This window comes from Hakea prostrata, chromosome 3, assembly GCF_041222555.1.
Source record: "Hakea prostrata isolate BN-2017 chromosome 3, UWA_Hpros_2, whole genome shotgun sequence".
Taxonomy (NCBI): domain Eukaryota; kingdom Viridiplantae; phylum Streptophyta; class Magnoliopsida; order Proteales; family Proteaceae; genus Hakea; species Hakea prostrata.
The window spans coordinates 74,732,662-74,753,899 of NC_142602.1; the positions used below are offsets into that span (position 1 = coordinate 74,732,662).

At 36.4% G+C, this 21,238-nt stretch overlaps 1 protein-coding gene across 1 annotated transcript in view; it reads right to left on the reverse strand.

Annotated features, from left to right (window-relative positions):
• The window catches only part of LOC149023079 (putative LRR receptor-like serine/threonine-protein kinase At1g53440), a 67,540-nt gene extending 48,528 nt beyond the window's left edge, over window positions 1–19,012 (reverse strand). Inside the window, exons 1-22 of the mRNA XM_089150927.1 lie at window positions 18,838–19,012; window positions 9,267–9,444; window positions 9,088–9,159; window positions 8,930–8,998; window positions 8,714–8,785; window positions 8,554–8,625; window positions 7,288–7,359; window positions 7,126–7,197; window positions 6,888–6,959; window positions 6,697–6,774; window positions 6,485–6,559; window positions 4,693–4,761; window positions 4,345–4,413; window positions 4,080–4,145; window positions 3,952–3,990; window positions 3,810–3,859; window positions 3,310–3,683; window positions 2,887–3,085; window positions 2,679–2,807; window positions 1,356–1,465; window positions 861–1,071; window positions 486–723 (exon numbers count right to left, since the gene is read on the reverse strand). Of these exons, the coding sequence (XP_089007053.1) occupies window positions 486–723; window positions 861–1,071; window positions 1,356–1,465; window positions 2,679–2,807; window positions 2,887–3,085; window positions 3,310–3,683; window positions 3,810–3,859; window positions 3,952–3,990; window positions 4,080–4,145; window positions 4,345–4,413; window positions 4,693–4,761; window positions 6,485–6,559; window positions 6,697–6,774; window positions 6,888–6,959; window positions 7,126–7,197; window positions 7,288–7,359; window positions 8,554–8,625; window positions 8,714–8,785; window positions 8,930–8,998; window positions 9,088–9,159; window positions 9,267–9,444; window positions 18,838–18,970 (2,519 nt within the window). The 5' untranslated portion in view covers window positions 18,971–19,012. The remainder of the gene's footprint in view (window positions 1–485; window positions 724–860; window positions 1,072–1,355; window positions 1,466–2,678; window positions 2,808–2,886; window positions 3,086–3,309; window positions 3,684–3,809; window positions 3,860–3,951; window positions 3,991–4,079; window positions 4,146–4,344; window positions 4,414–4,692; window positions 4,762–6,484; window positions 6,560–6,696; window positions 6,775–6,887; window positions 6,960–7,125; window positions 7,198–7,287; window positions 7,360–8,553; window positions 8,626–8,713; window positions 8,786–8,929; window positions 8,999–9,087; window positions 9,160–9,266; window positions 9,445–18,837) is intronic.
• Between the last annotated feature and the right edge of the window lie 2,226 nt (window positions 19,013–21,238).

Consider the following 21,238-nt stretch of genomic DNA (forward strand, 5'->3'; position numbering starts at 1 on the left):
TATGTAGTAAGTATTCATATTTTGTGTGATCACTTACTTGAATTCTCTATTGAGTAGTTGAGATCATATAATTGGTACTGACTTGCTCGTCGGAGACATACCTCGACCCCCAAGGTCGAGCATGTGTTTTGCAGGAACATGACAGGGAAGGACGAGCAAGATTTCGTATCAACAATATGTAACAACAATGATATTTCATAGTGATTCTTATATGCAACACATAAATCATACCAATACAATCTGATAAAACTATGCTAGAAACAACCTAATAAATCAATATATAATAGACGAAGTCTAGAACATATGTATTTATCTAAAAACAAAGCAAAACAATCAACATAAACTAGTGAAAGAAAAATGTATTTTATCATCTTGACATAAGAAAATGCCTGAATGGATATACAATTCTTAAGGTATGACATAAGTCACTTGAAAACTGTATTCACATGTAGAAAAGAAGAATAAGAAAGAAAGAAACTACTCACATAGTTCCAGCTATTCGAGTGCTAATATGGGTATTCTCGTCTTCATCAAGTTTAGCCAAACCAAAGTCCGAAATCTTAGCATTAAGATCCTTATCAAGTAACACATTAGTTGCTTTTATGTCTCTATGGACAATTTTCAGCCTTGATTCTTCATGAAGATAAGATAGACCTTGTGCTATCCCCAAGCAAATCTTGAGCCTTGTCGGCCAATTTAGGTACATTCTTTGATCTTCAAAACCTAAATGCATATCACAACATATCATAATTTAGCCATAAATTCTTGTGCAAACCTATCATAGACAATGTCAGTGACTATCATTCATTTACTAAAAGAGTAGACATTCTTTCCACGATGATAGCTAGTATAGGATTTACCAAATAGTGCACGGGCTAGGCTATTATTCTCCATATATTCATAAATCAATAGCAGCTGGTTTCCTTCAATACAACATCCATAAAGCTTCACAAGATTGGGGTGTTGTAAAGCAGAGATCATGCCTATTTCATTTACAAATTCACGGTTCCCCTGCTTGGACTTGGAAGAAAGTTGTTTGACAGCAATTACCTTACCATCTGATAGTATACCCTAAGACAACATAAGTAAAATTTGAATCACTATTTCACCAAAATAGACAAGGTAAAACTTGAAATAAAACTGCTTTCTTTTCTTTTCTATTCCCCAACCTTAATTAAACTTTTCATTTCTATTCTACCTTTTCGTCTTTCCTATTGAAAACTAAAGCAAATTAACAACATCAGTGTTGCAGCACGCTGCTACCAGATTAATTTAGAGGCTCAACCCACAAAATAACATATAGATTGATGGTGACAAGTAAGAAGGGTTAGTCAAAGATTTGAACACTGACATACCTTATATACAGGCCCAAACCCACCTTCACCTATCTTATTTGAAGCATCAAAATTCCCAGTTGCAGCCACAATATGTCTCAAACTGAAGTGACCTGTTTGTAGCTCTATGGCTTTAAGTTCAACATAATTAGTAATATTCCTTACACAGATGAAACTATAATGATACATAATATATCCAGTTAATGATATGTGTCATCTGACATCTATAAACATTTTGCTTAGATATTGTTTTCTAAAATACAGAGCATGCATGCATGTAGGTGAGAACATGTGATACCAATATGAAGATATGATATGCATATAGAAGGTCTGATACAATATTAGAGCATAGACCAAGAACCAATCAATAATAAAGACTTGAAGACAAGAGAGCAATAAAAGAAGAAGAAAAAGGAAGTGAAGATAGACTTGGGAGTTATTGTGGTTAGACTGTCATTAATTTATAAATAGAGGAGGTGGCCCAATTCGGCTTGGCCTGGTTGGGAAGAGATTCTCTTTTACTTTACGCTAGGTGAGATTGAGAACTCGATTGCTTACAAGCCAAGGGAGGGTGGACTGTAAGTAGGAACCTACTAAATGTACAAAACACTAATTAGCAATTACATGATGAAAAAGAAACTAAAGAAAAGACAAAAACGGTTATCACATAAAAAATTCTTAATTGTGACAACAACTAACATATTACTGCCAAGACAATACACACTTAATGACCTAACATTCTCCCTCAAGCTGGAGCATATAGATCATCCATGCCCTGCTTGGATCAATCTTTCTAGAATGTAAGACTAGATAAAAGGCTTGATAAACATATGGCCTACTTGTTAGACAAAGGAAATGAATGGAGTCACATTTATTTCTACATAACTACATCCACGCAATATTACAATGGATTTCAATGTGTTTAGTCATTTCGTGAACACTGGGTTGAAAGCAACCACTTTATTATCACAGCAAAATAGTGGATATTTATATGAGCCCTTAAAAATATGATAACCATCTTAACTATTGATGTTTGTGGCTTGATGTTGTTCTCTCAACCAATAACCCTTGTTTTAACCTAAAACTGTTCCAAAATAAATTACTTTTATTTTGTTAGTTGACTAATACTAAAGCCCCTTACATTTTGTATTTTATTCCTTTCCCATTGGCTCCATGACCTCTTCCCTATCTATATCTATCATATTACTTTTTCTAACCCTAAATAATAACCAAGATTTCTAATTAAAATGTAGTTTTATATCAATTATAAATAAAGCATATTCTAGGAATGATGTTAGAATAATGCATTGCATTATAAACACATGGATGATCCATTTGTCCAACCTTTGTTATCAAGATCCTTCCCTCCTAAGCAACCTTTCACCCAAAGAGTTAGTAAAATCAATGTTATGAGGACACATGAAGCAACGACGATACTGATGATTACTCCAACTGAAAGTCCAGAGTCAAAATCTGCACAATTGAGCAAGTTGCAGTATCATAATGAGAAGTGCGAAGAATGGGGAAAATAGAAAGTGGACAAGTGTCGTACTTGGCGTCACTGAAATAGCTGATATTAAGGGTCCATATACTCCTAGATTGGGAATTGTAGTAGTCCCTTTTCCAGACCAAAAGAGGTGGATCTCCATAGTACTTCCACTGACAATAACATTGTTAAATTCCTTAATGACGCTCATACCAGACCCATTAGCTTCTTGTGCAATATTAAAATCCTTCAAACGTATTTCTCCCTGCAAAAAAAGCAAAAGAATGTTGGAGATATTGAGTAAAAAGGAAAAAACAAAAAATGATTATCAATGTTCTTCATGAATTAACTGGAAAGTTAATTGCAACATACATTCAAGAAACATGTTAAGCGAAAAAAAGTAATGGAATAAGAGCATAGTTTCTTGAGAGAACTAAGTGACAAGATAATAAAAAAAAATACCGACGATGGCAATTGTCAATCACTCACTTGGATTGATACATCAAATATACGCTTGCCAAGGCTAGTGAATGTCTGGTCTTCTGTAAAGGTTATTTCAGCAAAGTGGAGACGCACTGTATAACTACCACTTTGTAAGCAGTGGCCATAATATCTTAGTGAGATCGGAGCAATTCGAGCTGTCGTATATATGGATGGATCAGTCATGTTCAGCACTGATGAGTTTGTGGTCAAGTACTGAGCACCATCTATATCCCAAAAGATTCCTGTAATGCTAGAAGCCCATCTATTAGTGTGATAGATGTATGATGTTGAAGCATCCAATTTAGGTGTTAAATCCTGTTCATATGCCTCCCCATCAAAATTTGTTGATGGACCTCCGCAATTGATAAATAATGAATGATCTGTGTAGGTAGCTAGAATCAGAGGGATGTATTCATATATGATTATTTCCTATCAATCATTTGTAAACCCCTTATAAAGGTTCTAATGTTTTGTCATCTAAAAATGTAAGCAGGTTGTACAATTACACTTAGGTTTTCCATAGCAAGGGAGGTCCTTCTTCAAGCACCAGTCAACTCTGCAAAAGGTTCTCTAGATGAATTTAGTTTCTTCACAAGATTTAGTAATCAATAAAAATCACATTCGAGCAAAAAAAAAAAAAAAACTTACGAATTGTTTTCTGAAAATGAATAACTGGCAATTGTTTTCCTGTGTATAGACCAATTTCATTAGGGAAAGAAGAAAGTCATTTGTTGTATATTAAAGTGGAAGAAGATAATATAGGGTACGGAATATACAATGTAGTTTGTTGTTCACAGCTGGTTTGCGGATCGTATCCAGTAAAATTGTTGTAGGATAAATCACTGATAGATAAAGTAGCATCATGTTATGGTACTATAGTTCTTGGTTAAAAAAGAAAAAAGAAAAAAGAAAAGAAAAAGAACATGTCGAAATACATGAGATAGTTTCTCAAGAGAAAAAAAATCATCAAAAAGGCAAGTCAATTGAAGTTAAAAGATCCTATTAACCATGCTGAAACTTTTGAAGAGGAGAATTACTCACGCTTTTATGTAGTCACTTGTAAACAACCACTGTGGAACTTCTCCAGTCAACAAATTGTTAGTTAAAAACCTATGTCCATAAACAATATAGCACCTATTGTGAGAATAAATAAAATTTTCATTGATATATTAAGAGAAATCATTGATAAGAAAGGTTGAATTATCGGGTTTATTCAATAGACCTATGACTATGCAAGCAAGAAAGTTTAATGAAGTGCTAATCATAGATAACAAGAAATAATGGGACATATTTATTTGATTAATTTTACCAATGGAAAGTCTGTAATCAGAAGTGGATAAAAAAAATAACGACATATGAAAAGAAAATATAGAAATTTATTCTACATACAAGAGCTGCAGATCCGTTGAATTTTGAAAATCTGGAATGTGACCAGTCAACTTGTTGAAGCTTAGGTCTCTACAAATGATTGAAAAAACAAATCCCTTCAGAACATAACTAGAAAAGATTGTTTATATAGTGTAATTTAATGATGGACTTGTGATACGTTCTAATCAATACAACGTTAAATTTAGCAATTAAAGCCCATGAAGACATTCAGTAAATTATCCAAAGACAAAATGAATATCAGCCTTTAGAAACATGCACCTAGACAAAGAGTTGATTTGCTCTTGTCATATATTAGAACAATAGAATTCAAATTAACACCTAGACAAAGAGTTTTTCTATAATAAACTATTTATGCTTGTCATACATTAGAACAATATAAGATACAACTGAAGTTAACCAGAAGTCTGATGGGGTGGTTTATTTTGTTAGAAAGTTGTATCTCTCCCTAATAGGCATAAGTATGTCTCGTGGAAAAGACATGGTGTTTGAGCATAAGTTTAGACAAACTTCTTTCTGGTCTCTTCCCGTATAAATAGGAGATTAAGCCCATTTTAACAGTGTTTTAAGAAAATCCCATCTTTGTTTTTCTATTGGGTTTATCCCTCTTCATTGCTTGTGTCTAATTGACTACAACCTTAAGTATTCTTGGACGTATAGTACATGAACATGCAAGATCTCACTTTCTTCAATTTAGCAAGACAAGATTATGTACTTAGCACCTATAGTCTCGAGTCTCCGCTCTTGATTTCTAACTTTGATGATTGGATTATCATTTGAACTTTATGATTTATGTTTGGTGAACAAGACTTTGCAATTTGAACTATAAACATGTGAGGTGTGTTAAATATGTTTGGATTTTGAACTTTTAGCATCAATATATGATGTGTACAATAGGTTTTAAGGTTTCACTTCAGCATAGTGGTTTTCAAGTTGGGGTTTGAAGTGTAGTTCACATTTAATTTTTGTAATCTCATAAATTTAAGGTCACCAGTGTGTTTAGAAAGGTTGAAACATGCTGACATCAAGTCCCAAATGACCCCCTAATAACCCTTGAGTTGAAGCCTCAAGCTGGGAAAAAAATTCCACCAACTCAATGAGATCTTGAGGAGATCTCAAGCCAACACACGCCTTTGGGTTGCCTAGATCTCAAGACAACTCTAGGTTTTAAGTTACCGAGATGAGCCTCGAGATCGAGATATTGCACCATGCTTGGGCGACCTAGTTAGGGAGTACAACACTATTAGAGAGCCTCACATTTTAGGGTTGTTTTACCTTGGTGATTGATTCGCTAGTATACCAATTGCACCAATATGGGGCCTCTAGAACCTTGAGGAGAGTGACAATTTGGCACTACTCTATCCATATGCAGAACCCAAATCTGCAATATTGTAGACTTTGAATCAAGTGAAGTTGTCATACTCCTTTAATTGGTGGATCTTGCTAAAGAATATTAGATAGGTTTTATTTAATTTTCATGTAACATATTACCACAATACTTACAGGTTGTAGTTTGCTTAAGTTTGTGTGATTCTGAATTCTGATAACATTAATTATGAGAATTCAATAAAGGTAAAACCAGAAGGAAATATCAAATCATGACCTCTTAACAAACCACCACCTTTAATTTGTCATCATGGTACATTATTTATTCAATCAATTTTAAATGAGAATTGTAAACAGAATGTACAAACACTGATTTTTGATGGATTATCACTTAGTAGATCCATGGAGGAGAACATAATTAGCTTAGTCAAAAGGGAAGAAGTTGAAGTTTCGAATTAATGAAACTCACAGAATCGTCAAATTTGGCATCTGTTTTCCAATGTATTCTGGGATTGAACCCATAAGAAAACAATTTCTTAGTATCCTACATCACCAAAGAAAGCAAGTCCTCATTATCACACAGAACCATTAAACAAACTGGCATAAGCCAATGCCATGTCATTAACTAGATCAGTATTTCAACTGCAAATAAATTTCTTCAACTGAAGCAGGAAAACTCACAATTCCTCTATATTTGTCAAATTCTGCAAGTCAGGGAAAGGAAAAGTAATATTTGTCCCAAGAAGATCAGACACCCACCTGATATTCAAAAATAATGCAACAAATTAACCAAATCTTTGTTGATCCTTCAATATTCAGGTTGATTAAGTATAACAACTTTAGAAGTTGGATCTGTAAGCAGGTATACTTACAAATAACTTAGGCTTTTCATGAAGGAGATGCTAGCAGGAACAGGGCCCTCCATGGAAGTGCCCTGCATATTACTGCCATAGACAGTAGTTTGTTTGCAAAAACCCAAAAAGACGAAGGCAACATATATAAGATATTCAATTCTTATATAATAATAGCAAGATTAATCCTCGTCAGATTTGTTCAAAATTTATCAAATGAAGAAAACAGACGAAAGGTTGCTAGAAATCTGGTACATACAGTTCAACAAGTCTAGTCCAATTTCCAATAAAATTAGGGATCTTCCCAGAGATGCCAGTCCCTTGTATCCAACTGCAAATTAATAGCAAGTTAATTCGATCGATCAGGCATTCATTATTTCAAAAGTTTATAAAACTGTTCAAGCAACTACCTCCAACTTACAAATATTCCAAGCTTTTAAGGTTGCCATATGTTTCCGGTATAATTCCTGTGAGATTGTTTGCAGAAACGTAGCTGCAAGAGTAAGAAATCTGTATACAATGAGTTCATTTGAAATGGTAACAGTACTGGTCATATTTGGAAAGTAGCGAGAAAAAGGTACAACAAATAGTAAAACAAACATTACCCCCTACCATTTTCTTCACCACCATTCCATTCTGCCAAATCCTGGTGTCTTCTGCCTCTGCCCTCTGCAATGTTGGGATCATCCTACCTTCCTTTTCCTTGATGCCCGTTTTTTGCCATTGGCCTTCCTTCTCCCTCATTTGGGCTCATTTGCCACATTTGGCTCCTGCCTTTGTTTGCGCCGTTTTGTTTTGTTTTTGCTTTTGTAGATTCCCCAATCGGTGGGACTATGCATTTCTAGGGCTTGCTTGTCTGATGGACCCCTTGAATTGCTCTGTCAATCCTCCGTCTTTTGGCCTCGCATTGGTGGCTCCTTTGCCACATAAGGCTCTTGTAGATTCCCCAAACATGCATATTGTTGTTACTTGGGATTTTTTGTTTTTGTTGTTTTTTTCCTTGTTATTTTTCTGTTCAATCCCATTGTCTACTTATTGTATTTTGAGTAAATCTTGCTATATTATGTTGCAATTTTCCAGGAGGGAGACGTCTCAAAATCAAAGCTTGTGTAGTGTTCATTTTTCTTGTTCTTCAATTACTCTTCTGCAGTTCCCTCCTATTCCAATGGCTCAAATCATCAGTCTCATGGTCACCATTCGGCCTAGAGATGGCTCCATCTCCAGCGCCTGCTTTGGAGAAGGGTGTACTATTGCACTGCTGCTTTCAACTGCTACTCTCTTCTCATCTCTCACCTTGTCTTTATTCGCTCTCTTGAAACATTATTTTTTATTTATTTTGGTAGATGGAATAAAAGAAAGACATCTTACCAAAAGAAAAAAAAAAAAGGATTAAAGAAAGAAAGATGTGATTTTTAATTAGTATGATAAGAATTGTTATTTTTCTTTTAAAAAGATATTTGAAAGAAATTCAGAAGGTCACAGGGGTATTTTTGTCATACGGTTTATTAAATTAATGATTTCCTATAATCAACTAAGTGAGCCAGATACAAAGTTTTTTTCTTATTTTCTTGGGTTTAAGAGTGACATGAGCCAAACCTCAAGGGGTCCAGATGAAAAATACCCTTAATTTTTTGATTGATGGAAACAATGGAATGAACATGCAGAAGCTAGAGAAGAGAAAGCTCACAAGTTCTTCAACTGAGACAAATTACCAAGCTCTGGAGGAAGTGTTCCTTCTAGTTGGTTAGAATCCAAGTCCCTGGGGGTGACCATTTAAATTAGAAAAAGAAAAAATCAGTTTGGCCTACCAAGGAGTTTAATTGATTAGGCTATGTATCGATACTCACAGTTCCTCCAACGAAGCGATGTTTCCAATCTCCTTAGGAATTGATCCACTGATGCGGTTTCCCCAAAGAATGCTGCAATTAATTAATGTGCCCAAGCATCGGTCAGGTTAGATTTCCTAATTCTATTCCAAATCCTTATCCTAACTAAACCATTTTTAGAAACTTGAAGAAGCCAAATTAAGGGGGGAAAAAAAAGGAGTTAGAAAGTATAATTACATGATGACGAGTGGGATTTGAGTCCAACGAAGAGGAATTGATCCACTCAGATAGTTCAAGGACATGTCGCTGAACAAATGGAATCCACCATATGTCATATGTGTGATCAATGATCTCAAAAGCTCAATTAAGTACTGAAGAGAAGAGAGATGACTTACATTTCTTGCAAATAGGGAAGATCTGCAAACTCTTCAGGCAAAACACCAGTGAGGTTCAACCTCCATAATTGGCTGAAATTCAAACAAATCAAAGAGTTAGAGGAAATTATATATATATACAAATATTTTAAAAGCAAATTAAGATGAATGAAACATTTGAAGTCAATAAGAAGTGTTACATATTCGTGACATGACAAACAGTGGTGGAGCAATTACAAGTGACATTGCTCTTGATTAATGTGCCCGCAGGCGTAAACCCAAAGCTCACATTTAAACCTACACCACCACTGCACGAACTTGAGCTGACATTCCAATAACGATTCTCCAATTTTGCTGCTATCCTTTTGAGTGCTTGTACTGTTAACATCAAAGGGAAAAAAACTTACCCTTTTTTTTCCATAAAAAATAAACTAATATTTATACATAAAAACAAAGAATTCAAAAATGAAATATCACCTATCTGCACCAACAAAGGTTGGCTCTGTTGGTATTGATCAGTACATTTTATTGAAGGGTCTTTCTAGTATCAATTTTTAATCTCTATTTTGTCTTTTTAAAAAAAAAATTGAGTAAAAGAATCTATTTTCAGTCAAATGAAAAATGGTTTTGTAAATATCTAGAATAAATTATGGAATGAAAAATAAGTGATAAAAATATTAATGCAAAGAGTAAATTACATTTACATCTTCTATGTTTGCAAACAATTACATTTACATTCCCTAAAATTCATTCAATAATATTTATGTCCCTTATGTTTTTGAGTTATATAACAATGGTAGCTCGATCTCCGCCAAAATAATAAGGTTTAGAGATGAATTAGTATGTACTATATTTTTAAAATTCTCATATCACCGTTCTTAATTTCAAACTCTTCAAAATAAATGGGGAAAAAAATCGACCGAAGCTCTTGCAAAGAGTTCATCCTTCTCTCGTCGGCTAGGATCTGTCTTGAACTTGTAAACAGAGACACCTGAACTGGACTCTTTCAGTTGTCATCTGAACTATTCATCACTGAACTCTGGCTTTCAGGAATAATAATAATAATAATAATAATAATAATAATAATAATAATAATAATAATAATAATAATAATAATAATAATAATAATAATAATAAATTATGGATGTACTGATTGGAATTATTAATTGTTAGTTTCACCTTCCTCCACATTAGTGGCTATGAAGCGTTCTGGATAGAAGAAAAGTAGTAAGTGAAACAAATTTGAATTTGAATTTTTTGATTGTTTTAGTTAGGGGATCACAGCATCTGCACACGTTAATGGTTATATGGTTTGGTGCATATTAGGGATATATCTGGAAAATCAACCAACATCCTAGCCACCACTTCATCTTAAGCATATGCGGCTAGGATTGCTTCCAAGAGTTCCACTTTGTTAGAAGTTCCACAGCTGATCAAACTTCCAAGAGTTCTACTGCTATTAAAAGTCCCACAGTTGATCAAACACTAGTTATTACATACAAGAAGAACTCTACAATTGGTACTCACAAAGACACTAGCCAACCCAAAGGAGAGTTTGATACTAATTGGTATAAAATCTTAATCAATATTTTATGTAAACTAAAACACTAGAGTCCTAGCACCACAGCCACAATAGAGAAGGACTCCAAGAACACTATAAAGAAGGACTTTGTTTCTATATAAAGCTATGTACTAATTCATTGTAAATTAATGTGATTATTATTTTCTACTTTATTTCTTTCTCTCTCTCTCTCTCTCTCTCTCTCTCTCTCTCTCTCTCTCTCTCTCTCTCTCACTTCTTCTCTCTTTCGCTCTTCAACTATTATTATTTTCAACATGCTATTCCAAGGTACAACCAATGCCCCCCCCCTCTGTGCATGTTTCCGAACTCTTTGGAGGCCTTTATACAAACAACACTTGGTATCCTAACTCTAGGACTACACATCATATCACCAATGACCTAGACAATCTTTAACCTTCAACCTTATTGGTTCAGATCAGGTTCTGGTAGGTAATGGTATAGGCTTGGCAATCACTCACACTGGTACTTCTTCTCTTCCTACACAACTCTCTCCTATTTATCTTAGTAACATTCTTCATGCTCCCTCCATTCAAAAGAACCTTTCATCCATTTCCAAGTTTACTCGTGACAATAATGTTATCTTTGAGTTTTATCCTAACATGTTTTATATGAAGGATCGAGCAATAGGGACTTGTCTTCTCCAAGGAATCGATAGAAATGGACTTTACCAAATGCCCTTTGGCAACTTTTCTCCACAAGCTTTCATTGGTGAACGTGCTTCTGTCACCCAGTGGCACTCCAGACTTGGCCATCCTACCTTTAAATTAGTCCATCATCTTGTTTATCAATTTAGATTACTTGTTACTTCTGAGAAAATTCAGCTTTTATGTGATGCTTGTCAACAAGGAAAGAGTGATAAAATCCCCTTCTCCTCTTCTACTTCAGTCTCTAAAGCCCCTTTGGATTTGATTTATTCGGATGTATGGGGACCCTCTCCTATTGCTTCTATTGATGGTTTTCGGTACTATGTTATTTTTGTTGATGCCTTTAACAAGTACACTTGGTTGTATCCTATGCATTTGAAGTCTGAGGTCGTTGGGATTTTTCAACAGTTTAAATTACTTGTTGAAAATTTATTTTCCAGTTGAATTAAACGCTTTCAGAGTGATTGGGGTGGCAAATATCGCCCTGTGTCTACCTTTCTCACTTCTTGTGGGATTGATCATCGCCTCCCTTGTCCTCACACTCATGAGCACAATGGGGTTGTCGAGCGCCATCATCGCCATATTTTTTAAACTGGCCTTACCTTGTTAGCTTATTCTACTTGCCCTAGAAACTTTTGGAATTATGCCTTTGAAACTGCATTATTTCTTATAAATAGGACTCCTACCCCTATTTTGGTCAATGTTTCACCCCACTACAAACTCTTCACAGTCCATCAAGACTATGCCACCTTAAGAGTTTTTGGTTGTGCATGTTACCCTTACCTTCGTCCTTATAACAAACACAAGCTAGAGTTTCGCTTTAGCATGCATGTTTTTCTTGGTTACAGTCCTTGTCACCGTGGGTATCGTTGCTTCAATCCTAAATCAAATAAACTCCTAATTTCCCGCCATGTTGTTTTTGATGAAAAACAGTTTCCCTTTCACCATCCATCACCTATGCGATTACCCATCACTCTCAACCACCTTTACCTTCTCTTCTTGGCCTTCCTCCTATGTTTCCTTCCCCTACTCCCTCTCCTCCTCCTCTGGTCCCCCCAATCCCACCCACAACCTTGGCCGAATCACCTCCCCTAGAAGACCATGCCTCCCCTCCCCATCTCCCACCCAACTCTTCCATTGGGCACCACCCCTCCACCTCATCCTTATCCACTTCTCGTTCTTTGGAGTGAAATATGGAGGGAAGTAGAGCAAGCGATGCGAAGTCTTGTTATTGATCTCCCTTATGATCCTCACCATCCATCTCCTTCCCCTTCTTCTCCAACCACTTCTCTTACACTCATCCCATGCTAACTCCCTCCAAAGCCCACCATCCACCTAAAGCCATACTTAAATCGATCTTTGATGACACCCAACTTGAACCTACCTCTTTCAATACTACTAACAAATACCCTCACTGGTGAACGACTATGGATGATGAATTTAATGCCCTAATAAAGAATGGCACTTGGTCTCTTATCCCTCCTCCTCCCCAGGACAAATGTTATAGGTTGCAAAAGGGTGTTTCAAACTAAAAGGCAGGCTGATGGTTCTATTGAAAGATACAAAGCCCGCTTAGTGGCAAAAGGGTTCAATCAACAAGAGGGTCTTGACTACAACTTTTAGCCCTGTTGTCAAACCCACTACTATCCTCCTGGTTCTATCTCTATTTGTTTCCCACTCTTGGACTATTCGCCAGCTTGACATCCAAAATGCCTTTCTCCATGGCTTCTAAATGAAACAGCCACCAGGGTTTGTTGACCCTATTCATCATGATTATGTTTGTCGCCTTCACAGATCTCTCTATTATCTCAAACAGGCAACTCGTGCTTGGTTTGATCATCTTAGTTCATTCCTATTGGAATTTTGTTTTGTTGGATCTAAAAAACTGAAACTTCTCTTTCATTTATCATGGTATTTCAGGAACACTTTTTATCTTAATTTATGTGGATGACATCATTTTTACTGGCAGTTCTGAAATATTACTATCTAAATTTATGACTACTATCACCTCTTTCTTTGCTGTCAAAGATCTTGGTCCCCTCCATTACTTTCTTGGAATGTTTGTTTCCTTATTCCCTGATGGTCTTCAACTTTGTCAACAACAATATATTACTGACCTTCTTCACATGGCTAACATGAGTGATTGCAAGCATGTTACCAATCCTTTTTCTCCCACTACCCAATTGAGAAAATTTTCAGGGGAGCTAATGGCTGATCTTACATTATATAGAAGTATTGTGGGGACCCTATAGTATGCTACTATGACTCGTCCTTACATACAATTAGCGGTCAACAAAGTCTGTCAGCTTATGCAAAGTCCAACTCTTGATCATTGGTCTGTTGTCAAAAGGATTTTGCGATACTTAAATGGTACACTCTCACATGGAATAGTCATCAACAAATCCTCTAATATGACTTTAATCGCCTTTTCCATTGTTGATTGGGCTGGATGCCTTGATGATCGTAAGTCTACCAATGGTTATGGTGTCTTCCTAGGGCCCAACATTGTCTCTTGGAGTTCTCAAAAAAATCCATTATTGCTCACTCCAGTACATCGTCTGAATATCAAGCTCTTGCTAATGCCACGGCTGAGCTCACTTGGCTACAATCTCTACTTCACGAGCTTCATATATTCCTAAGTGTTGCTCCTGTATCTGGTGTGATAATATTGGTGCTACCTATCTCACTGCAAATCCTATCTTTCATGCTCGTACCAAACATGTAGAGATTGACTTCCACTTTGTTCGTGATAAGGTTGCCAAAGGAGATCTTCATGTTCGTTTCCTATCTGCTAAGGATCAACTAGCTGATATCTTCACCAAGCCACTATCTACTCCACATTTCAGCACCTTACTAGCCAACCTCAAGATCGCTTCACATCCCTTGAGTTTGAGGGGGCATATTAGGGATATATCTGGAATATCAACCAACATCCTAGCTGCCACTTCATCTCAAGCATATGCGGCTAGGATTGCTTCCAAGAGTTCCAATGCTGTTAGAAGTTCCACAACTAATCAAACTTTCAAGAGTTTTACTGCTATTAGAAGTCCCACAGTTGATCATACACTAGTTATTACATACAAGAAGAACTCTACAAATGGTACTCACAAAGACACTAGCCAATCCAAAGGAGAGTTTGATACTGATTGGTATAAAATCCTAATCAATATTCTATGTAAACTAAAACACTAAAGTCCTAACACCACAACCACAAGACTCCTAGAACTATACAGAGAAGGACTCCAAGAATACTATGAAGAAGGACTCTGTTTCTATATAAAGCTATGTACTAATTCATTGTAAATTAATGTGATTATTATTTTTAGTCCTCTCTCATACGCACACTCAGTCTCTCTCTCTCTCTCTCTCTCTCTCTCTCTCTCTCTCTCTCTCTCTCTCTCTTGCTCTCTTGAACTATTATTATTTTCAACAGTGTAGATTGAAATGGCAACCAATTGTTTCTCCAACCACGTACTCCCTATGTTCGAAGCAAGATATGGAAAATAAAAATTAGAAAAGGGCGATTGACTTTATCTCTGATGGTGGTAGGAATACTAGATTTTGTCACACTTCTGTTCTCCTTAAATCCCAAAAAGGGCGATTGTTGAAATCCAGAATTCTACACGCCAGATTATCTCTACTCCTCTTGTTGCTGTTGAATTCGTAATTTCTATAAAACTCTCTTATGCTCTTCTTGTCCTCTGGATGCTTCTTTTATAGATTTGCTTTTTGAACCATGTATCACTGTGACCTGATTAAAATATCTTCTTGCTAAGCCTTCTATTGATGAAATTCGAAATTTGGTCTTCTCCTTCGGTCCACATAAGGCTCCGGACCTGATGGTTTCATGGCTGCTGTCTTTCATAAATTATGGGGTGTGTTTGAACATGATGTTTCTAATTTGGTTTGGGATTTATTTGACACTCTCAATCTTCCTCCTCTAGTTAATCACACTCTGATTGTCCTTGTCCCTAAAGTTGAAGAGCCCAAATTTGTTGGAGATTTTCACTCTATTAGCTTATGTACTGGGTCTTACAAGGAGATTTTTTATTTTCTCGAAAAGCAAAAACTGGAAAATTGGATTTTGTTGCCATTAGGATTGATCTTTCTAAAGCCTATGTTAGGGTTGAATGGAAACTCTTACTCCAAGTGCTTAATCTCCTTGGCTTTCCTCCAAAATGGTGTGATCTCATCCGCAATCTCATCTCCTTGGTGATCTTCTCTATTAAATTAAATGGTTCACCTTTTAATTGTTTCTCTTCTTCTCATGGTCTTGGACAAGGCTGCCCGTTGAGTCCCTACCTTTTTCTTCCAGTGATGGAAGTTTTTGTGTAGACTTTTGGGAGTCTATAGGGATTTGAATGCCTTCCATGGTATTTCGGTAGCGAGGGGGGCACCGGAAATTACCCACCTCTTTTTGCCGATGATGCTTTTATTTTCTGTTGTGCCACCCTAAAAGACCTATCCACCATTCATGCTGTCTTAGATTTATTTTCTAGTCTTTTGGGACTGGAAATCAATTTCGACAAAAGCAACCTTATTTTCAGCTCCAATGTTTCAGTGGATTCTAGGAAAACTTTATGCAACATTATAGGTATCGATTCCTCTACCTCTGAGTGCAAATATCTGGGCACCTCTTTGTTCCACTCTCGATCCGCATCAAAATATTTTAGATTCCTTGAGAATAAAAAAAGTTTCAAAGCTCAAAGCTTGGAAAGCCATCTCTCTTAGCTTTGCTGGACGTAGGGTTCCTTGCCTCTTCTGTGCTCTCCTCCATCCCAACCTTCTATGTCTCTCCTTTTCCTATTCCAAAAACTATTTGCAGAACTTTGGATCAGGTTTGTGCTCAATTCAGGAATGGTGCCCTTACCAAGGCCTCGAAGCATTCTCGGATCTCCTGGGATCATATGTGTAATCCTTCATCTCATGGTGGTTTGGGCTTTCGTAAAGCTGAGGATCACAATAAAGTTTTGCTATTGAAGTTATCTTGGCGTCTTTTAACCAATCCATCTGCACTTTGGGCGAGAATACTTAAATCTAAATATTTTCCCCATTCTTCTATCTTTGATCCTAAGGTCAAGAAAAAAATATTGGTCTCGCATCTGGCTGGGAGTAAAAAATTCTCCTCAAGCTCTTCGAGACTGGGTTGTTTGTAATGTTGGAATTAATAGTTCATCTTCTTTTGCCTTTGATCCCTGGCTTACAACTTGTTGGTGGGGAAGATCAGATTTCTTGATCAACCCTCTTTAGTTCCGGTCCTCCTTAGCTTCCTAATGACAAAACAAGAGTTAGAGTGGGCCACCTCTGGGGACGGGAAGCCACCTCCAATGATTAAGTCAGTCTCAAGAAAGAAGTTGAGAATCAATGCTAGCGGAATAAATGCTAAGGGTTTGCGGAAGAATGTTTTTCATGAAGTTATCAAGGAGAGTAATGGCTAGAGAAGCTCCGGTTATACCTGGGAATGCTGCCTCTATTTAATACGAACTTGTAACCTTTTTCCGCCTGTAATGGCCGACTGACCCTTTACGTTATGGTTCAACGGTGGACATGGCTTCTGTGGACCTGGTGACGTCATCCTTTGACGGTTGTAGACCCTAGGGCTGCTGTGAACACCTTTTGTAATCAATGAGTCAACTCAAGTGTTGGCTGGATGTGACGTTGTTCTTTGGTTGAGGAGACAAAAAGTGGTGTCGCAGTCCTTGTGGCAGTTGTAGAACGAATGTTGGGCATCCAAGCTGTCCCTTATCACTGCACGGCCCTCGAGACATTTATTGCTGAAATTAATGCTATGAGGCACCGCAAACGAGGAGATATCAAGGATCCCCAAAGGCCGCTGGCTTTGCTGAAAAGACACTGGGTGTCTGGACTTGCCAGCAAGTCGCTCCAGTCTACTCTTTAGTCAGCCGAGAAGCCCCTTTGTCCTGGCTTGCGTGCAACATTTATCTGAACCGTCAACCCGTCGGGTTAGGTTGATTGAACCATTCCGGTTTGGTGGTTCCTTTCGGGTCACCCACAACACAACCATACCAAATAAAATTCTGCCCGCTTCTTTCACTTCTAATTTTCACACTTCTGTTGAAGGAGATTTTCTACAAAATGATACCTCGGCTCTACCCTCAAATATCACAGATGTGTTACCAATCCACTTTGTTTCTGCTATTCCAATTTCTGCACGGGGGATTCTTGGTCTTTTCTACCTTCCAAGAATGGTTCATTCAACACTAAAACTGCCTTCTTGTCTCTTGATCATTATGGTTCTTCTTCATCTTTTATCCAAATAATGGTGGAGATTCTTGTGGCGGTTAAAGATCTTACCTCGTTGTAAAGTTTTCTTCTGGAGGCTCATTCATGATGGTTTCTACCTAAATAAGGATGTTCATAAATGGTCTAACTGCTCTCCACTGTATTCCTTTTGTAAATCTGAACCTGAGTCTCTTATGCACCTCTTTTTCTTTTGTCCTTCGACTGCCTATGTATGGAAAAGAGGAATTCTGGGTGTCACTTTTCACACTAATTATGCACCTAATCCTTTGGATTTCTATATGTACTGGTTTACTTTGTTGCAACATGATGAGTATTTACAATCTTGGTTCTTCTCTATTATTACTTATGGGAGTTTTGTAACAAGATTGTTTTTAACTCTAACTCTATACTCCCAATGGACGTTATTGAAACAGTTAGATTTTGGGTTCAATGTCTGAATTTATATAGGGAAGAACCTCCTACTCCTCCATTAGACAACTCACAAAGTGAATCTCTTCCAACTCTCAACTGGCCAAAGGATAACAGCACTACTCTTTGGATTGCAGGTACTGTACTTCGACAGTTAAAGGAAGGGAGATGGGCACTCTGCGTAGTGGTTAATGGTTCTTCTTTTTTGTTAAAAACTGGAAGATTGCGCGGCATAACGGATCTTCATACAGTCGTGGATGGGTTTTTGGTAGCTGTTAATGCTGGCGTTTTTGCAATGTTTCCATCTATAAGTCTAATGACTAGTTGTTCTCGTTTACCTACTGTTCTAGCTAAACCCTGTAAACCTTGGCCTTCTGACCTTCTACTAGAGCTCAAAAGTCTGGTGTCACAAGGTTTGAACCTCGTATCCTCTGTAGATATCACCTCTGAATGTATGAAGTTGCTTCTATGTTATGCTATGTATCATATATGACAGCTTATCTCCTTATGTAAATCAAAAAATAATAATAATAATAATAATAATAATAATCAAATTAAATGGAAGAAAAATAAAAACTGATAATCTCAAAAATTAAATAACTACTGATTTGGCATTCATGCAAGAAATTTACGTGAGATTTGATAACTTCTGCTGAAATCATGTGAAACACAAAGAGAAAAGGTTATTGATGTTTCAGTGAACATCTTCACATGATAAATGGAAATCTTGACCATTAAAAAAAATTCTAAAAGGAAACAATTCAATTCTCAGGAAAAAATATTTCACTTGGATCGATCTGGGGGAGAGAAGAGAGAGAGAGTACTTGTAGCTAGTAAGGATCAGTTATTGCGTTATATATTGTAGATACACACCTTCTTCATCCGGTAAGGTTTGAGCTTCAGATGTCAACATATCAAAGCAATTCAACAAAAAAACAACGATGAGAAGAGCCCATAAAACCCTGTTGTTTGCAAGTGCATGATGAATTCCAGATCTCATCGCCATTAACTGCTAGCTCCTCGTCAACTATCTTCTTCTATCCCTACAAATGAGTTGTTTATGCATCGCACACTACTAAGAAAAGAAAATTTAAAGTGATGGCTTTGCTCATTGGGATTTAAATTGTCATTATCGATGATGAGTTATCTCATTTTCACCTTTTAATACTGAAAATGAAACTCCACAGGAACCTCCTTGATGGTTGGCTGATGGTTTTGCTTGACTTTCTAGATCAAGAAATGAGAATTTCTCAGTCGTTCAAAAATGGAGACAATCATCGCAACTATTTAATTGAAGTTGGTTTTATAAGGGTAAAAGTTGCATGTCTTGTGTAAATTTTTGTCTAATTTAAAATTCCTAGCTGTTGAATTTCATGGAAGAATGAATGATCATAATGAATCAACGAAACAGTCAATGGATGGCCATCTAAAGAGTTTTCTTTCTTTGGTTGATTGGCACCACCACTTGCTTTATATTTGTTTTGAAGCTTGTATCATTCGGATTTGATATGGTCCTATTTCTTGCAATAATTACAGGTCAAATTTTTATTCTTTGATTTTGACCTAGAATTCTTCTTGTCGTTGTCTGAATTTCTCTCAGTAGTTCTACCCTAACTGTCAAACCAATACCCTTAGATTTGGTTGATGTCAATTCATCATCGATTTTCTATTTACTCAAAAGATTCATTTTGACATCTGCAACTGAGATTGTCTCTTTGCCACAAATCATGGTGTCTCTAAAGTGTTTGTATGACAGAGGTAGTGAACATAACAATAATAATGTTAAATCTTCATCCTCAATTTTATCATCTGTCTTTTGCAAATCAATAATGATAGAGTTAAAAGTAACAATATGAGATTTGAGAGAAGTACATTCACCCATGCGCAAAGTATATAATTGTTGCTTTAAACTCAACTTGTTAGTGTGGGGTTTTGTGAGGTACAAGTTTTCCACCGCTGACCACAATTATGCCATGTCTTCTTCGAGAGAACTCCATTCAATAGGCATAATTGAATTGCAGTGAGGGTTCGATCATCCATATCATTCTCTTTCTTTCTTCCACTTTTTCTCCACGTGAAATCAAGTTTTTTAATTTTATTTAATTCTCCACACATCCTCTCTCTCTCTCTCTCTCTCTCTCTCTCTCTCTCTCTCTCTCCCCCTCTCTCTCTCTCTCTCTCTCTCTCTCTCTCTCTCTCTCTCTCTCTATTTCTAACAAATTTTGCTCTTTCTTTATTTGTTTTTCTTTTCTTTTTTTTTTTTTGTACTCTTATTATTATTATGTATTATTATTTTATTTCCTTATTTGTAAATTATTCTCCTTCTCCTATAAATATTACCTTGCCTCTTAGGTCTACTCTTACACTTAATTTTCTTTTTAGTTTATTTTAGTCTTGCACTTTCTATTCTCTTTAGCTTGCTCTAGGTTTTCTCTAGTTCTTTGATTAATTTGTGGGTTCTAATTCTAGATTGAATGTTTAGGTTTTAATGTTTTGCAAGGAAGATTGAAGTTATGTAATTTATTTGATGCAAGTGTATTTCCTTTATTTTTATCAATGCAATTTCAAGTTCAAGTTCAAGTTCAAGTTTGAGGATTCACTTTCTCTCTGGGTCTAGCAATTGCAGATCTAGATTATTCTAGATTTGGTTGTTAGAGTTGGTTGAGATTCGAATTGTTTGTTCAAGATTTTTTTTGGAGATTCAAAGATGCATGTAAGTAACATTCTTCAATAATCTTCTCTCCCCCCTCTATTCCCGCCTCTATTTACCCCTCCATATTCTTAATTTAGGATTTAATTTCAGCATTTATTTATTGTTCTCCCTTCCCCCCGGGTCCTTGATCAAAGATGCCTACAATCGTGCCTCTCTTTGGTTAAGGTTTCCCTTTTGCTTTTATTGATTTGTTTATTGTTTTGTTATTTATTTTATGTTATTTCCTTTCTGCACTTTTCTTTTCTTTTTTCTCTTTAATATCCATTCCCCTGATCGGTGGACTGTAAGCTACGGCAAAGGGTCCACGGTCAAAGTCATTATAATTATACTCCCCTTCCCTCGATCCAGAGCTGACACTCGGATCACTTCCCTTTTATTTTTATTGTTGCATTTTTTTTCCTTGCCTTTTATTTATGCGTTGGTTATGTTTGCTTTATTTTTCGTCTTAATTCGATTGCATTAGATGTATGGATTAGGATCGTTGGTTTAGTTTAATTAATTAGTTAACAAAATTTAATCATTCCACTCTCGCATTACCATTAAGAAATTGAATTCTAAGTG